General features: G+C 42.1%; 1 protein-coding gene across 1 annotated transcript in view; it reads right to left on the minus strand.

Annotated features, from left to right (window-relative positions):
- The window catches only part of POC1B (POC1 centriolar protein B), a 69,177-nt gene that overhangs the window by 27,141 nt on the left and 25,226 nt on the right, over positions 1-16,810 (minus strand). The window contains exon 10 of the mRNA XM_018556723.1: positions 13,415-13,501. Within this exon, the coding sequence (XP_018412225.1) occupies positions 13,415-13,501 (87 nt within the window). The remainder of the gene's footprint in view (positions 1-13,414; positions 13,502-16,810) is intronic.

Consider the following 16,810-nt stretch of genomic DNA (forward strand, 5'->3'; position numbering starts at 1 on the left):
GACAGCCTTTTGTGTTGTTTTGGGGGGGATCACTTACACTCCTAGTAAAGTTTTACATGGCACAATCCTCCTCCAGTCTTATACATTCCTGCCCTCACTCCTGCCAGATCTTCAATGTATGGCCAACTAGGAGTTACACCGTGGCCGCGGCAAAGTCTATAGGCCAGCAAGCTTTTTCTTTGCGGAAAAATCTCCAATTGATTGCTATTTAGAGAGGTCATCTACTATGCATGTCAGCGGTCTTTCTTTTAGACCGCTGACATGCATACGGATGGAGATTTTTCACATGTGTGCAGAAGCAGCTGCTCGGGCAGACAGGCTTTGCAGTGACAGCTGAACGGCTCCCAGTGGGCTGTACATTAGGCGCCTCTAATATGCATTGATGCACCTGTTAATATAATATGTTACCTGTATTAAGCCCTGTTCACATTGAGCGATTTATCGCGCAGTAATTCCCGCGATATCGTGGCAAATTACCGCGCGATATCGCGCTCCAATGCATTTCAATGGGGCAAAGGGTCCTGCTGTCGCGGGTCGTGTGTCGCTACAGCAGGAGCCTTTTTGGAGCGGATTCAGCCGCGATTCAAGCTTGCTCAATGCAAGCTTGAACGCGATATCGCACGGCAAATCTCGCGATGTCGCACGATTTGCATATCGCGCAGTGGGAACGCGGCCTTAAGCTGCACTGCGTTAAAGCAGTCCAGTCATTTTAAATGGGTTGACAGCGCACTAGTTACTGGACATGCACCTTTTTTCTTTTTAATGCAGCTCAAAGCATAGTGTTGGTGCGTTGACCACCACTGCCAGAGGGTGTTTTAATATTTGTTACATGTTGCTGCATGTCCAAACAGAACTAGATTGCTTTGTACATCATTGCACCAATTTGAAAGGGATTCGACATGTATTTTATTTTTAACCATAAATGTATTATTTAATATAGGTGTCTGTGCTTCTATGTAGTTGTGTCTAATAGTAGACTGTCAAAGTTTGATGTCTGTTTGCTTACAAATACCTGTTGATCCTGCCAGTACCTGTTCGCTGTTGCAATCTGACCCGCCAAGCATGGAAACAGATCCGTGCTGGCATGGTCAGTTTGCATATTTGTTATTCCCTTATGGAGCTGCAGGATACCGTGCTGATACATAGCATGTCTGCATCTCCGTAGTCAGTTTCCAACCATACCTCTTGCCCAGCCCTGAATCACTGTACTGATCATACACTGTAGTGTGTACGCCTCTCAGCCCACCTCCTCCAGTATAAATCAAGCTTGGTCCTACACAGCTGTAGGCAGGGAGTGCTATGGGATGTCAATCAAATCTTTATCCCCATCTAGAGCCTGAGGATGCTTCAGACTGTCTCCATGCAGGTAAGGAGCTCCTGAGATGCATGACGTCAGTGCAAGCCAAGGGGCAACTTGAGGACCCACCCACAACCACAGATGCTAGGGGAGAAGGGGGACATAGTGGTCACATGACCGTTGAGAAAATAAAAAGGATGAAAAGGTGCATAACCCATTTCTCTCCCGTTCATTGAAGGACACAGGCAACAGATCGTAGATCCTGAATGGTAGGGTAATATCGCCACCTGCAGGAGAAGGACGCTAGGCACAAAACTAAAGACCAATTACAGCCTAGGGGCGGCCCCTGCCGGTGGATGAACATTTAGGACAGATTAGCCAGCGTTTGATATATCAGCATGCATAATTTCATGCATAGCCCACACATGTATTCCGTTTGGCACTATGGAAACATGAGGATTGTGTGCCTGCCCTCTTTTAGGTACTGACAGAAATATGCTTCTCTGAGATTTATGGACTGGGTCAAGGATTATTATCTTACAAGAGCATTCTTGCGGATGTTGTAATTGGATTAACTTCATAAATGCAAAAGGATATCAAGTCATCAGCAAATAAATCTAATGGCCAGGGCAGCAGCAACACATTCTGCTCCTAAGCGTTCACAGGGGGATTGGGCATACATATTGAAACCCTAGCTAATGAACACCATAAGCCAGGCACTGATAAGCCACAACACCCTTTTGATTACACAGCTGTTTTAACTGTAAGGCATTTACATCTCTAAAAAAAACAGATTCTTTGTGACTGCAAATTTACACCACAAATGCGGCACAAGCAAGCAATGTAAATGCTTTGAAGAAGAACTCCGGGCAGAATAGAACTTAACCCATGCAGGGCAGAGGTAGCAAGGGTTAAGTGCTTGTTTGCATCTAGTGTCTAAATAACAAATATATACTCACCGGAACCTTGGTCCCGCCTGGCTGCTAGATGGGTCCCCTGCAGTCTCTCTCCTCCTCCACTCCTTCAGTCTAACGACCCATGAGTCATGATGTCGAATAGGTTGTATTAGAAGTGAGGACGACTAGGGGCATGCCACCACCAGAGCAGAGTGGGGGCAGCTAGCTCCACTGCAAGGGTTGAGTTTTATTCTGCCCAGAGTTCTTCTTCAATATTACTCTTGTATGTCACATCGACACACCATTTAAAAAATAAAAATAAATCTGCATCCATGTTTGCCGTCACTGGCACTTCATACTGGTAGCAGGGGTTGACTTTCTGCACTCCATTAAAACTGTTAAAAGTCAACCTTGAGGGAAGGTTTTCTTCCCCGCCCAACTTAAAGCTGAATTCCAGGTTAACTTTAAAAACAAAACACATAAAAGGAGCGGTTTTACCTGCCAAGGAATTTGTACTTTGTTCATCTGGTTTATAAATTTACAGCCCAGTCTGGCAAGGCAGCAGAGCTGATTTTAGTCTGCTACAGTTTAAGAAGACTTCTCAGTCTTGTCATTGACCCAAGCTGCTATTGGACAGTGAAGGAGAAGCTGCAGGCAGATGAGCTCTTCCCCCTCTTATTTTTGTCCTTCTACTCTGTTTCTTGTTAGCACATGAGCACTGTTGGCTCTTTGTGCCGTTTCTCCCTGCTATATTGGGGATTGCAAGAGGCTCATTCCAAGTTAAAATTTAGATACCATGAACAATATTTTTTTTATTTGACCAACAGTCATTTAATAGTGTGTAGGTTCTTGAAATAAATCAAGCCAAAATATGTTTTTGGATAGAAAGGGAAAGATAAATTGGCAGAAAGGGAGGGATGTATCTGCATTTGCATAAAAAACAGCAACAAATAACTTCAAAAGCAGGAAAAAGGGTTATAATCTCTGACTTACAGCCATAGAAGATTTATCTCCTTCTGTCTGCTTGTCACATTCATGCTCAGTCTCAGCAGGAATTGCTGCCTGTCCAAACAGAACTAGACTCCTTTGTACATCATTGCTCAGAACCACAGCCTTTACAAACTACATCCTGCTATGAATTCAGCCTCTATACCAGTATAAACCCTTTCTTTGCATTGTGTTCACTCCATCTCCTGCAAACTTGGTGCACTACCCTGTCCACACCACTTTTTGCCACCTTTGTCTACTCTGCCGTCTGTCTTCCAACCAGGAGGAGGGCTTAGAAGGACTCAGAGACAAGAGAAGGGCAGACCATGAGAAAGGGTTTCCAAAGATCCTACACACCCATGACCGAAGGAAAGAGGTAGACTCCCTGAATGTGGATGAAGGGTCCAATGGTACAGAGCAAGGGTTTTAGTTGAACAGCCTCACCCACCGGTGACAGGCAGCTACCAGTGATAGGCACCTTTGAGGCCCTACCTTTCTGAATCTTGCAGATGTTAGACCTCATTATCGTCACAGTGCCTGACAACCCCCAACGTTTTGGAATTATTGGGGAAGTCATACTGAACACCATGCCACTCTAAGTCAACACTAAAAGATGGAAATCTTATGTCTGGGGTGGACAGTCAGATATGGCAAGGCTTTTCATATAAGCTCCCACTAAAAAGGGTAAAGTTCAGACACACTCAGGTGGGGCCCAGGACCCTTCAAGATATTTTCAGTCTGCATAGTGGAATGACTCAAATAGCAGGTACAGAGAAAAGGTCTTAGGAGCTGTTGCAGCTAAAAGACCCAAGATCTGGAACAGCAGGGTGATCCTCCAGGTGAAGGGTAGTACGCACCTCATCAATAAGGTTTGAAACAAGTTCCAGTAAATCTTAGGTGATGGCAAGAGACTATATTGCCTCAAAAACAGTCCCTCTTGCGACTGTGAATAAGTCAGAGATGACTGGGACCAAAGGTTGAGCTTGGTCTAAGGATTCAAGAGTTTAGAGACCAACTTTGCAGGAGGAGCAGGAGTGAGCTTAGAGTCCATATGGGCAGGGTGCCTTAATAATTGAGCACATACAGCCAAAAAGTCCTAACTGAACATGGAGTTCACTGTGGAGCAGAGTAGTTGACCTTACCCAATGAGTTGAGACTCTGATGATGATGAGCCTATAACAACAGGGGGCCCAGGTACCAGACTACAAGCACTGGTTCCTTCTGAGGATTTCGAGTAAACACCCCCCAAAACCATTTAGAGATTATAGGCTGGAGTCACCCATGGCAGCAGGACTGTCCCCTCTGTATCTTAGAGAAAAGATGTTGCATCTGCGCAGCTGTAATGCAACTAGGCCCAATGTGAAACAAGGTCTCAGGTACTCACAAACCTGAGCAGCTGGTGCTAATAAGGGGTCTTAAGGTGGCCTCAGGTGACTAGGTTACTGTAGGTGGGCAGCGAAAACAGACGAGAGATCCACATAGTGCTTCACGAGCAGGAGCAGCAGTGGGTCGGTACTTCCCCCAGTCTGACTGGCAGTCGGCAAATAACGTCGGCGTCCAGTCCTTCAGCCTTCTCCTTTGGACGGCAGTAAAGCCATTGACACATCAGTACATGCACCAACCTCACACCAGTGGATCACCTACCTCCAAATCCATCTGTTGTGTCATATAGACTGGGAGTAGTTGTAGAGTGCTTTAATAACAAGTTAATGCATAATGCAGGCTTCCGGAGTATATCATAACAGAAACTCAAGCTAATTTGTACACAGTATAGAAAGTATTATATATGTATCAACTGTAAACCGTGTCATCTACAGGTCATAGCTATGAACGCCACATATTCCCCTCCAAGTATAAAGGTCTTTTTCCACTAGAGGTATAAACACCACATAATCCTTGATATGCAAGTAACCCATTGTGCAATCCACTGTGTCTATACCTGCATCCAAATCAATGGTTTATGGTTTCAGAACTGCTGATGTATGCTAGTAGCTTCCCAAAACCATTCTTATTCACCCCTCAGGTTCCCTTCCTCTGGCATAAAGGACTTCATGCATATTGCCAGATAAATATTATTACTTGATATATACCAGGTAAATAACCAATATGCTTAACATAGATGTAATCATTTCTTTTTAAGACATGTTTACACAAACCAGGTCAGTAGACAGAGTTGCTGAGGTTTCTAGTGATTCTCAGATGCTGGCACAAAGCAGCTAATACGATTTAGTATCCAATGCCCTAGATTCAACATCAGCACACCAGATGGATACAGTGAGACACAAGGATTTGTTACACATAAAAAGGGAAAGAGCGCATCTATTGCAAGCAATAAAGGGGATCAGTGAACTTAGAAAATGTTGTAGTCAGAAATGTATAGATTAGGATTGCACAATACTTAAATGTAACCTTTTGCGGATAAAGGAGCAGTGTATAAAAAAGTGACAAAACAATGGAGGGAATTTACGAAGATTCGAGGAGCTGGGCATTACAACCAATCAGAAACTATATTTCATTTTCAAAACTTAACTGAACAAGCAGAAGATAGAAGTTGATTGTAAGCACAGCTGCTCCAGATTCCATCTGCTCTAGTTTTAGTAAATTCACCCCAATGTGTTTTTTCTTTTTTTACCAGAAACAAGTGTATACAATATTGTAAGATTAGTTATGTCTCACTGTACCCACACAACCCATTAGGGGTTTGCAGAGGCCTCAAGCAAATCTGGACCTCTGATGGAATGTAGAAATGTACTTGAACAGGGGGTGAGTTCCTGGTGAGGTAAAGTATTTCTGACCAAGCCTTCATAGCCTGCCACCACATATGCAAAGCAGAGACCTGAAAGGTGCTAGCACATATTTGCCACATAGTTTGCAGAGCTCCCTAATAATCCCAATGCCTGGGGAACCCTAAAATGCCACTGGTCCCATCCCTGCCACCTCACAATTCGTCCATCACTATAATAAAAAGCCTCACTAACAGTGAGGCAGCAGAGCTACCTGAAATTTCAGGTATTATTATCTACATAGATCTCCCAAACACTAAGAGGATTTGTAGAAGCTATGCGACAATAGAGTCAACATATCAGTATAAAATGCATGTCCATCAAAATTGTCCAAACGTTGAAATGTTAAGCACAGTAGTTACACTCAAAAATAGTTTAGCACGTCTGGAAAAAAACCCTCATTTTCTGATGCAATGCTCTCTTTCCTCTCAAATCCTGAATGTGCTGTGCTCCCAATTAGCAATGTAATGGGGGAGTAAACACACACACAGCAAGTAGCAGAGACAAAATATAGCTGTTCTAGTGTACAGACAGTAGGTACAAATGTTGATTGGTTATATTTAGTGATATCTACTGTTCCTCATTTTAAAATGTCATCCTTCATTATATTTTGATCGAATGTCTTTAATTTTCAGTGCTGATTGAACCTAGACTTCAAAGAAAACAAAAAAGTCAAACTGGAGACAGATTTTAAAGGGCCACATGCTACTTGCAGGCTGCTAATTGACCACAAGATCGGATTGCAGAGAGGACAATTAAGGGAAAAGAAATGATGATGAAGCAAGATTGTGTATACAAATTAGGTTGACAGTTTGATTTTCTCTTTCAGTGAGAACCAAACTAAGAAAATAGGACTGAAGACTTATTTTACATAAAACGGTACACACAAAGCTGCAAAACAGCCAGTATATTCATTTTTTTTGTTTTGGTATGTTACTACAAAACAGTGCAGCAAATAAACCCTTTATTATGTAACATTTCATTTGTTAAAAGGTCTATGGACAGGGATTATTACATTACTACATCAAGTTGTCCGATACATCTGGGATTTGAATTGTGTCAGCTGTGGACTGCTGCAGAAATACACTCTCTAAATGAATCTCCTAAAGACAAGCCTTAACCATGACAGTTTCCCATGAGAGGCTCTGATGAGTGGAAGGATGTCACTTTGAACAGAACTATTTTCAGCTGTAATGTGCAGAGATCTAGTTGGAGAATAAGTAAGCCAACACTAGTGCTGTTGCTATTAATAACAGGCCTGCAGTCTAGCGTCTTACTGCCTTACGTTCCATAGCTGAAATCATAAAAGTAGATACAAGGAAACACAGAGGAGGAAATTTATTAACGCAATTGCAGCTGTTTCATTCTATTTTTTTAAGCGCAAATATGTTTAGCAGCTCCTGTTAAGATCTGCACCTCTTTTTTCCGGATTGCGAGTGTTTTACGACAGTTCACAACTGATTACATCTGCGCTTGTCCTGCAGATGTCTGAAACCGGCGCATTACCTAACTAAACAATCGCAACTTAAGAAGTCCCCATGACCACTTCTTCAAGAAGCGACAGTTAAAGGACAACTATGAGGTTAGTGATTTACACTCATCCTCATAGTTAGAGCCGTCCCGGCTGCTGCAGCGCTCTCAGTATATAATGGGCAATCACTCACTATATACTGAGCTTTGGGTCACGGGAGGACATTAGGATATGTCCTCCTGTGACCCTAAAGAGAACTATGGGATAAAAACATTACCCCATAGTTCTCTTTTAAGCTTCTTGCCTTGAGTTTGCGAGTCTTCTTCTTCTGGAGTCTATTTACTCTCATTTATGAACAACATTACACTAGAAACATAAATCTGGCGCAAAGCACGTCAAATATATCCCATGCCAGTTCAAACAGTCGCAATTGCGTTAATAAATTCCCCATAGAATGTCCATGTTGTAACAAACCTCCTTTTATAATAATACAGCAACAAAAAAAGACGATAGTCTAGAACATGTGCCTAAGCTTGAGTTATTTTTATATCATTAACCCAGAACACAAAGGGATTGGTGTTCAGTCTGGTACCAGAACCCACTTTTAAGAATCCAAAATATGTGACCATAAAAAAAAAAAAAAAACATAAGAAAAAAGAAAATTAGGTTAGATTGGGCTTCTACTTATCTGGCTTCAGGGCTTTGTCTGATCATGTTTTATAGTATATCAATCACATAAAATAACACAAATCATCTAATGGCTATTTTTATCTTTCTATATAAGCAAGCAATATACTACATAACGGCTTACAGTCATAAAAGTACAGAGGTCAAAGTGGCATTAAACCCTCTATGTAAAAACAATCTCTTGATGCAATATCATTTCATGTGCATGAAAACTGCATTTTTGATTGTGTGGCTACCTGTGCTGAACTCCCCCTACTTCCTATTGGAAGTCTGGGCTCGTGGGACTACATAACCCATGAGTATTTTAATGCACATTCATTGAGTTCTGATTCAATGACGGGCCACACAGTCACTGATAGACAGGTGGGCGGATCTCAAGTGCCCTGCTATTCTATACAGCCTGTGCGTGTGGCAGACAGAGAAAACATATGCGTTTGTGTAGTCCCAGTGGTGAAGTGTGCACGCATCTACTTGTCCCAATACAAAAAACTAGTTTTACTCAAAACCGTATTTAACTGTGCTAAGAAGCGCTTCTCATTGGTCAGCGTGGTCACTGACCAACGAGCACTTGCAATTTGCGAGCGAAATTCAAAATGCATATCACAGGACTGTGTGTGTACAGATTGTACACCCGTACTGGCAGAGGGAAAGGACTGTTCGCCGAAAGGCAAGTATAGCGAGGTGGGGAGAGAGACGGAGCCAGATTTGATCGTGTAATTCCATTTTCACAAATTACCTGGGAAAGTGAACTTATCCTTTAATGTACATGGTACGTGTAAGAGTTCTGCTGCCCGGCTACCACAATATGGCACACAGTGGAATGGCGGCAGCACTCAAAGCACACACACACAATGTCCTACTCCTGCGTTTATTTGCATGCGGATGGCGGGGGCAGCGGGGTTGGTTTTAATTTAATGTTTACTTTTTTATCACTTTATTTAAAAAAAAAAAAAAATGTTCCACCTAATTTTATTCCCATCACACAGGGGCTTACAAGCCACTATGTGATAGTTTGGAGGCAACGGATTCTGTTTATGGAACCTGCCCTCCAACACAGAAAAGATCTTCTGTGCAGTTCCTGACAGCTGAGACAGGTGGTGTTGTGATTATCATTCCAAAACAGGCACTTCCCAAAGTACTCCCCCAGGTGATTAGAGGCCTCACCCCAAACTCAGTCAAAAAACTACACATTATACAACCTTGGTTGTGCAGGGTTTTTTTTGAGGGTACTCATATAGTTAGTTATAATTCGTACAATTTATATGAACATCAACAAAATTGTACGAATTATAACTAACTATATGAGTACCCTCAAAAAAAACCCTGCACAACCAAGGTTGTAGAATGTGTAGTTTTTTGACTGAGTTTGGGGTGAGGCCTCTAATCACCTGGGGGAGTACTTTGGGAAGTGCCTGTTTTGGAATGATAATCACAACACCACCTGTCTCAGCTGTCAGGAACTGCACAGAAGATCTTTTCTGTGTTGGAGGGCAGGTTCCATAAACAGAATCCGTTGCCTCCAAACTATCACATAGTGGCTTGTAAGCCCCTGTGTGATGGGAATAAAATTAGGTATGTTTCTTTCTGGGGGTGATGAGAGTTGCTCCTGTCCCCCTGGCATTAGGTCCCTCCATGATACTTGACCCCTAGGTAAGTGGCTGTACAATTCAATCATACTAAGAATAAATGTATATAGCTGAATGGAAACATTTAAAATTGGAAAATATGATTTTACAAATGTATTATGAAATGGCATATAAACATGTTGATGAACAATGTATCATGTATTTACAAATAGATTTATACCGATCCCCCTGAAGAAGCCTACGAGCGTAACGCGTAGGGGACTAACAAAGCAATACAACACTGCATATGAAAATCAAGGAATTATGAATATACATAGTGAAATATGAATTATATATAAAATATTATGAAATGTGAAAAGAAGTAATAATTTTAGGGTTATAAGTATCATGTGTATATATATATATATATATATATGAGCATTGTTTTTAATATTTTATAATTATGCAATAAATCTTTTATATGAACATCAACAAAATTGTACGAATTATAACTATATGGAGTACCCTCAAAAAAAACCCTGCACAACCAAGGTTGTATAATGTGTAGTTTTTTGAGGGTGTTGTGATTATTGCACTCCGGTCTCACTGATCAAAGAGCAGAGTGAAGAACGGACGTTCACTCTGCTCCCCACTCTCAATTCTGAGTTAACTTGCCGTGGTCCCGGGTCCCCCAGAAGAGAACGGGGGACCCCGAAAACCACATCAGATAGCGAGGGAGACAGGCAGGCTGGCTGGAACAAATGATCTGATCAGATAACTTGTATAAAACATGGATCGGCTCCCCGCTGTACATTTAGCCCTGCTTGCCCTAAGCTGGGCTAAATGTTAAAAAAAAAATCTACTCACCTGGCGCCTGGAACTTCCTTTCCCGAGCGTCAGGAATTCCACACCCCTGTATGAACATGTTAAGAATATGTTCATGCCAACAAGGTAGCAGCCATTGAATGGAAAGAGTATTGATAGATGTGCAATCGCTGTCTATTTTGAACTTTACTGTTGGCATGGCATCATAATACAGTGTCGATTAAGATAAGAACGCTTCCCAGATTCTTTTATGGGAAATTCTGGTCTTCTACTTGCTGCTAGACCAGCAACTGTAACCATCAATCTCATGAGAATGACATGAATGCATCAACTCGCATTGGTAAAGTACATTTCAATGATCCTCAACTATGGCTTCTCACATTACTGATCATACACGCTTCTAAATACGCACATAAAATATAAACAGATTACCTCTTTTAGCTGCTAAAGGATTTGTAACTGTACTTTGAACAAACAACCTTGTGATTTAAAGAGACCTGACCAGATGCCAGACCAATTCATTTCAACAGCAAAATCCCATTAGATTATATCTGTATTAATTGTGTTAAGGCATGCAGCTATTTACCTTTTAAAACCCCCCTTGTGTAGTCCAAAGCCCTGAGACTGCTGTTGCATACCACCATCTTGGATGTGACGTCAGCAGCCCCAGCACCATTAGGACAGTTACCACTGGGGCACAGAAGTAACGTTTGAGTTCTGGCTGTTTATGAAAATAACAGAAGGCTGCAGATTGTGTTTTTAGAACGTTAAGGACTCATTTACACTTTGCCTTCGAGGTGCATTGCAGTAACATATATGTTAATGAGCATGCTTCCGCTACAAAAGTTACATGTGTTAGCAGGCTGCAGTTCCATTTCATTCAACAACCCCTGGAAAAAACTACCATGCATTGTCATGCACTGCATCAAAGCAATGCTGAAGGTCCGCCTGTCAGTTTTTCAGCCGGACCCGATTGGACGCTCCATTGAAGTCTATTGGCAGCCGGGTTTAAATGGTCCGTTTACACCCGGTTAGCTCCGGCTCAGTCTGGTAAAACAGACAGATCATTGATCCGTTTCAACGGACCAGAAGTAATCTGATGTAAACGGTCTGTAACATCAGATTACCCATAGGCCACTTACACACAAACGTACAGGTTGTCAGGTTGAAAAACAGACAACAAGGCATCTCTATAGCAGTGTGGATAAAAACTGATGACCATCAGTTGACATCAGGAAACTTCAGTGTCAGTTGAGGTCCGCAATTTGAGACGGATCAGCTCTCCGTTTTAACTGAACGGGACTGATGTAACATGAAGTAAACTGATGATCAGTTTACATCAGTTCATTTTTTTTGGGACCAATGTCGTAATACCACAGCAAAAAGTTTCCTAGTACACTCACTAGCCAGCATGCAAAAAAACTTGTCTAACCTCTAGACAAGTCACGTCTTCTGCAGAAAATGTGAAAGCCGCACTGCCTCATCAAGGCACCTCTATGTAGTGCGGTCCTAACTCTAACCTATGAGAGTGTCTATCTTGGAGTACATGTAGCAAAAGATAAAATTGGGTGCAGGTTTGTCAGGAGGCAGCCCAACCCCCTTTAACCTCTGTCTAAAACCTCTGTTTTTAACCTTAGCGGTTAGACAAGTTTTTTGGCATGCTGGCTGGTGAGTGTGCAGGGAAACATTTTGCTTTTGTATTGTTTAAAGCCCACTCCATCTGCACCTGGCTGTAAAGCTGGTGAGTGTGTTTGCCATTTGTTTTGCTTGACTGATTTGGTGCAGCGACACATTGGGGGTCTCAGCTGCCGTTGCGATGTCGTAATACAGCACGTCAAGCTCAATGCATGATGGGGAAAGCAAAGAATCATGAGAATTTACCATATTATAATAACAAAAATACTGATGTAAACTGAACTGACAACAGATGTGCAAACTGATTCAGTTGTTATCATTTTTTTTTTGCATCTGTGAACCTTGACTGAACTGATGACACTCATGTGAAAAGGGGCCATAGACTTGCATGGGGTCCGGCACTTTCAGTTTTTTCCTCCATTGCAAGATCTGTGCCGCTCTGATCAGGAGAGGATCTGCTGACGGATCTCCTCCTGATCAGCCAGTGTGAAAGGGGCCAAAATGGGCCCTAAATTATGCCAAGCCAATAACATTAAAGGAGAACTATGGGGTTAGGACTTTTCCCCATAGTTCTCCTAAGGGTAACGGGAGGACACAAACTAGCGTCCTCCCGTCACCCTAAGCTCAGTATACCGTGAGCTACAGCTCGCGGTATACTGAGACACCGCAGCTGAAACGTATCCCGACAATTATGTCTGGATCCGCCCAGCTGCGTGAGTGACAGCTGGCTCTGCCTATCTAGAGGCAGAGCCAGTTATACCCGCCGACAACCCCGTCCGCTCCGCCAGTCAGCGCTGGAGGATTGGAGCGGGGGAATCCAATCCCTCCCCTGCCAAGGCTCTCTGCCGTGACAGGATTGAGAAGTGAGCGAACGCCGGTATGTGTTCGCTCACTTCCCAATCTATTGAGCCGACCTGTGACAGTTTCATTGTCACAGGCTAGAACTATGAGGTGAGTGAAAAGCACTCACCTCATAGTTCTCCTTTAACTATTTTTGAAAAATAAACAATTTTGTTTAAAATTAAAAAAGGTTTGGGAGCAATTTTATACGTTATGCTGTTTTCTTTCCCCATGTTGTTACAAAAAGTAATTACAAACTAGTTATCTTTTTTAACAAAATTCCCATCTCATTATAATGATACAAAACTCCAAGGGTAAAATGATCTATACTTCTCTGGTCATTATTTTACAAAAAAACAAACAAAACAAAAAAATCTAACTCAATCAAGCATTAATATAGATTGACATCATGTAACAATTTTCAGTACCTGCTGTTTGGAAGAGGATTTGTTCTTTACATCGATAATTGCAGGATGGAAGGTTTGTGTATCTGCTACTTCAAACACTGGATTAATCTAAAAAGAGGACATGGAAAAAAAACAGGAAAAGGGTCTTGTTAAAGAAAAACCTTTCATCAACGAAACGGAATACACTGTAATGTTCAAATTTGTAGAGAAAAAATGCTGTAGAGGGAGAATGTTTTCAAAAACAATGAAATTAATTTGATGTATTATTTAACAACCTTCAAATCAAAAATTACCTTTAAAACAGCATCAATTCTCTTGTAAACTACCACACAGTTAGGTCTTGTGTACATGCGTGTACAATACTCTGCATTCAGATGGGCCCATATACAAAGCTGCGCAAAAGGTCCACAGTCTGGAAAAACCTGCCCTCAATACTGCGTATTGACGGTTTTTTACACCGTATGCCTGCAAATGTTTGTGCTAAAGTTCATATGTGTACAACGCAAATGTACTCTATTAGACCCTGCTGCTGCTCAGGGTCAACATGTTAATATCAACGTAAGCCATCTTTGTCCTAACAACCAAGGACACTAGATGACAAGAGCAACCTGTGTCCTAGCAACCAATAGGGTACACATGTATTCGTTAGCACCAACGTTACAGTATGGACAAGATCCTATGTAAAAATCATATCCCCATGCGCATAAGTCCTTAAAAGGAGAAATCTCATGGTCATGCTCTTGTCTACCAGGGTACAAAGTGCATATAAAACTTGGTCCCATCTTTCTAGGTGCAGTAGAAGCAGAGATTCAGAACTTGATAGTGCTCCCCACCCCTACCAGTTTCCGACCACACTGTAATAAAAGAGACAAATAAGTAAATCATCATCATCAGTCATGATTGTCTCGTCTTCTGCTCCATACACTTTCCCAAGACAAGAGCCATCACTGAGGATGCAGGGGCAGTGGGCATGTTCGTTAAACACATGCTCTTAGTAGAGCTCTGCCTGTATTGCTCACACCTGTCTAGGGAGAGGCTGGGGTGTCAGAGCAAAGCTCAGCTTCTAACTCTATTACACAGACCATGGACAAAGGTGTGCCTGACAAGTGTGCTCACTACACAAGGGGGTGGTGGTAACTGTGCTCTGTCCCTCTCCCCACTAGAAAAATGCCTAAAAAAAACCCAAAAAAAACAACACACAACAAAAAAAATGCAAACAGCAACAACAACAAAAAAGAAACCTGTGTGCAAGTGCACCTAGGATAATTGATGCTGTTTTAAAAGGCAAAAGGGTGGACACACCAAGTACTGTTTTATTTATTTTTTTCAGTGTGTGCATTTTGAATTGATAAATAATAACTATTCATTTCATATCACAATAAAAAAAGTTTTCATTGATATCAATTGATAAAATCAGCTCACACGAACACAGAGAGCAAAAAAAAACAAATGCCAATCATTGTATAATATTACATTTCACTGCTGTATAACATTTAGGGTCCACATAACAGCTTTAAATGGTTATTTCAGCAGGTAAGTGAGCAGATTTTTTTGCACACACTATGGAGGAGGGATTGTTCTCAATCTGTCAAATGCATTACTGACTGAAATCTGAACAGGTTTTATGAATCAAGACAGGCTACATAGGGTTATTGAAGCTTTGCATCAGAATAAAATCTGAATCTTCTACAGAAAAACCAACAGTGACACCTACTGTTCAGTTATTGTGTTGCAACACCAAATAAATGACAGCAAATTAGAGGCAAATTATAAGACGAACAGCAATCAGGACATGTGAAAACAAAAAATAAATTCCAGCTATCAAAAATAATATCCATACCATCCACACAAAAATCTGAATGGCTGCCATGGGTTAGGTTAGTTTGCATTTGAATTAGGTTGCAAATCTATGATGTTTTTTGTGATATTTGAAAATGAATTTTTGTGCTCACTGTAAAGTCCTTTTCCTGGCCATATCCATGGCAGCGCTGACAAATGGGTTTAGATCCAATTACCCTTAGCTGACAGGAACCAAAAGGGTTAAACAAGGCCTAACCCTCTCTATAAAAGCCCCTCCTCCTGCTGACTTCCCCAGTCTTTTTGTTCCTGTCCCCCTAGGACAGGGTTGTTTGTATGTTACTGAGAAGTTTTTCTTTATTTGCCAACTGATTGATTTCGTATTGGCCTCAGGGGAGTTCAGCCTCTCTCCCCTGGGAAGTCTCCAAGACTCGGCCCCGTGCAAGGGTGTCCCCTTGGGGAAGGACAAACTTTGTTTCCATGAGAGGAAGCCGGATTTTCCATATACTGTGCAGCCTGTCAGACAGGGAGGGTAAGACTGTTGTGGTTTCACTTACCTGCTGTGCTGTATGATGTCCTTTTCACCTCGGCCGGCTCCCCGCGGTCTTGTCTGTTTGTGATGTGTGGGCGAGACAGGATGGGCAGTAGCGGCTTCAGCTGGCATCTGCGCATGCGCGGAAGTTCCGTCGTGCGTGACGTCACCAGAGATTCGGATCCAAATTTGAATTTGCAAGCCATTTCCAGGGAATTGAAGCTAGAATTTTTTCTGTTGGTTTATCCCCCTTTGGATTCCCCCTGGAGATCCCTTAAAGAACGGGATATCATGGATGATTGCCCCTCACCACACCGGTCTGTGGAGACGAGGTAAGGGCAGTAAAAAAAAAAAAAAAGAGTGCATTTTATTTTTCTGACAGTCATATACTTTTATGTTGAGCCCTTATCCAACGGGCAGTGGCCAAACGGGTGAGGCAAGCTGGCCATTCCCATAAGAGATTAAAAGCAAGCAGTTCCTGACTTGCATTGTCAGATGCATGAAATGGCGAGAGGAAGTTCTGTCACCCTCAAGCAGACACTTTGCGGGGCAGAGACGGAATGAATCTTCCTTTTCTGTGAGTATGATCACAAAGAAACTCATGAAAGAGGGCTTGTTCACACGATGTCCGGATTCTGTCCAGACCAGAGCAGTTCGCTCCTGCACTAAAAACGCATCACAATGTATCCCTGTGTGTTTTATGGGCCCCAGATCACACGAGCGCAGTGCTTTCTATTCCGGACAAAGAAAGATACTGCATGTCACATTTTCTCTGGTCCGGAAAGCGCACAAACACCTCAAGACGCAACAAAAATGTGCCAGAAATGCACCGCACTGCAGCTAACTGGAAAAAATAAAATAAAAAAGGGAATGCGGTAAAAATGCATCAAATACACATCAAAAAACGTGCTGCACACATTGCTCAGCATCTGCAGATCTGCTCCAGATCTGGACCAGAAAATGTTGTGAACCATATGCAGTTGTGATACAGTCCGTTTATTTTGACTGCTGCAGTCAAAATACATCACAATGCTTTCCTATGGACTTTCTTGTGCCTAATTCACACCATTGCAGTCAGTTCAACTGCA

The sequence above is a fragment of the Nanorana parkeri genome, unplaced genomic scaffold, assembly GCF_000935625.1.
Source record: "Nanorana parkeri isolate BGI_ZX_2015 unplaced genomic scaffold, ASM93562v1 scaffold250, whole genome shotgun sequence".
In the NCBI taxonomy this organism is placed as follows: domain Eukaryota; kingdom Metazoa; phylum Chordata; class Amphibia; order Anura; family Dicroglossidae; genus Nanorana; species Nanorana parkeri.